This window comes from Berkeleyomyces rouxiae, assembly GCF_048999995.1.
Source record: "Berkeleyomyces rouxiae strain 22BRR77 chromosome Unknown BrBRR77_ptg000001l, whole genome shotgun sequence".
Classification (NCBI taxonomy): Eukaryota; Fungi; Ascomycota; class Sordariomycetes; order Microascales; family Ceratocystidaceae; genus Berkeleyomyces; species Berkeleyomyces rouxiae.
The window spans coordinates 3392629-3395229 of record NW_027396491.1 but is presented as its reverse complement, the minus strand read 5'-3'; the positions used below and the strand labels follow the sequence as shown (position 1 = coordinate 3395229).

Sequence of the window (2601 nt, the reverse complement as noted above, 5' to 3'; positions counted from 1 at the left end):
TTGCGTATTCTGTGAACAAACACTACCTCGTTTATACAGAAACAATAACGTGACAGTAACTTGAATGAGATATAAAAAAAAAGATTGGAAAAAATGCCTCGTAAATGGTGTGGTGTGTGGGGGTTAATGGAGTGAGGAAAAGCGACTGGCACCCAAAATATTACATAAATAAGAGAGAAAGCAGGAGAACAGAAAAATATCTGGCGGCGTATATGTCGGGAAGAAAAAAGAACTCGAGAAAAAAGAAATATGGGAAAGATGGTCGCGAGAAGCCATGAAACCAAGAGGAACGCCGGGGAGAAATGCAGTCGTTTTGTTTCCGAGACTCTAAACACACTGGGCCGTGTCGTTGCTGCCTATACACATTGTAGATTGTTAGCCAAATACCCCTGCGGAAACAAAAGAAGAGAACAAGGCACATGATGAGGCCTGACATCAACTCACCCAAAATGATCTTGGTCACTGCTTGTATCACAGTAATAACCATCACTAGACTCCCAAATGCCGCTACGCCCATGGCCACATACGTCCGCCACGACTTGGTGGTCAGCTTGATGTAGCACAGTGGCGGCAAGATGTACGCGAGTACGCACGCGCTCGTGGCGCCGACGAGCTCAAAGATGGCGCCGAGGTCACACGTAGCCAGGCTAACGCCCAGCGCAGCAACCACGAGCGCCGTGCTGATTAGGACGTGGAGGACCGTGCCGACCTGCGGGACCGTACCCTCGGCGACAAACGGCCGGTCCTCGCCTGCCGTCGCGGCGGCGGCGTCGTCGTCGTCTGGGTCCAGCGAGGAGGGCGCGGGCGGACTGGCGTTGGAGAAAAAATACTCAATCATGACCTCGCGGCAGACAAAGGCCTCGAGCGGCATGGTCGTCAGCATGTTCAGCCCAAAGCAGAGCCGCGCAAAGGTCACCATGGTGTTGTCGGCGGGGAAGTTGTTGAGCACGTTGCCGGCGGTTTTGTCGCCAAATGTCAGGAATCCGCTGAGCGCCACGGTCATGCAGCCAATCATGGAAACGCCAGTCGAGAGATGTGTCACTGTAGAGAATCGATCGATTGTGGGCGTGCGTAGAGAACCGTAGATGAGCAGCGAGTTGTGGTGGCAGACAAAGGCTGGGGAAAAATAGTGTTAGAGGAGATGTGAATGTAGTTGGCCATGTGCACGAGAGAGCCTACCAAACGATATCACGCCAATGGCCTGGGTGACGCCACTATTTATCGTCCAAAGTGCCGGTGTCATTGAGCCTCGCTGATCGGCAGGCACTAGCATGCTCTGTACAACAACAGTCACAATGATGATGAGCATGCTGATAAGCGCAAAGGTGCTTGCTTTAGCCAGCTGTACTCGGACATGTTAGCAAACTGCAATATCAAACATATTGTGGATTCCGCGCTGCACAAACCTTGGCGATATCACGGTACAGCGTCAATGGGTAGCTGAGGCCCATGACGAAGAGGGTTATGACGACTCTTCGATTCCCAAGCAAGCTGAAAGCGCCCATGTTGTTTAGGTCGGGCCAGATGGCGCGGAACACGACGGGGATCGAGTCGCCTACGACAATAGCAAAGGCGACCATGCCCCCGAAAGCAAAAGCCCACTGCGCGAGAGAAATAGCTAGCATTCCCTTGCGGCCAAAGCAATGCGCAACGGTGCCTTGGAAGCTCGAGGTCCCGCTAAGCTTGGCATTGATCACGATCAGCCGGATGGTCCAGTCCACGGCAATGGTCAGGGCGACAAGCAAAAACACCCCAGCCAACAGACCCGCCTGCTTGAAGGCATACGGCTGTCCGATGATTCCAGCGCCAATGATTGAGTTGGCCATGTTCATAAAGGCGCTCCTTAGGCCCGACTTTGGCCGGCTGCGCTCATTCTCGGCCCATTGAGCGACGGCGTTGTCAGCCATCTGCATCTCGAGGCCGCCTTGCCGCCATCTGTCGGAATCGGGGCCCTCGTTGTCGAAAAAGAAGGGCACATCCGCGCGGTCAAAGACGCTGCTAGGCCGGCGCGCGTCCATGCTCTTGCGACCGGCATCGTCGATAAAAAAATGTGAGTGCGGCGCCTCGGCGTACGTTGGCGTCAGATCAAAGCGCACGGAGCGGGCGCTGCGTGGCGTCTTGGGAGACTCGGAGTCGTGTTGTGTCCCGACGAGCTGCGGTATGCGTGTCTGTGCAACGTTGAGCGTCAGACGGTCGGCCTCGCCGTCGTCGTCTGAGTATTGGCCGTCGAGGAGCCCGCGTTCCTCGGCATCGGCATCGGGGCTGGATTCGGCTTGAGTTGCGCCATGGCCGGCAAGAAGGTTCCGGTGCCGGTTCCGGGAAAACTTGTGTTTACTGCCGCTCATTGGTAAGAGATCTCTAGCATTTTGCCTGGGAACTGTACAAATACAAGAGAGAAGGGGGCGGCGGCGGCGGGAGATAAACGGGTGGTCTTGGACAAGAAGAACACACACAATAGGGAATCACCAGACGATCAAGATCAGAGAACAGCCAAGTTGATATTGTTCACGACAAAATAGGCACCAATATTTGGGAAATGTATAGGCGTGGCTTTGATATTAGGCCGACGGGGGGTGGGAGGCAAGCGGTGGGCGGGGAGTC

General features: G+C 54.8%; 1 protein-coding gene across 1 annotated transcript; it reads right to left on the bottom strand.

The window, feature by feature from the left end:
• Positions 1-327: 327 nt before the first annotated feature.
• Positions 328-2345, bottom strand: BROUX77_000965 (uncharacterized protein; the record flags this gene model as incomplete). The annotated part of the gene is made up of 4 exons (XM_073753627.1): positions 328-356; positions 445-1116; positions 1180-1342; positions 1407-2345. The coding sequence occupies 4 exons, from the start codon at positions 2343-2345 to the stop codon at positions 328-330; spliced, it is 1803 nt and encodes a 600-aa protein (XP_073609200.1).
• Between the last annotated feature and the right edge of the window lie 256 nt (positions 2346-2601).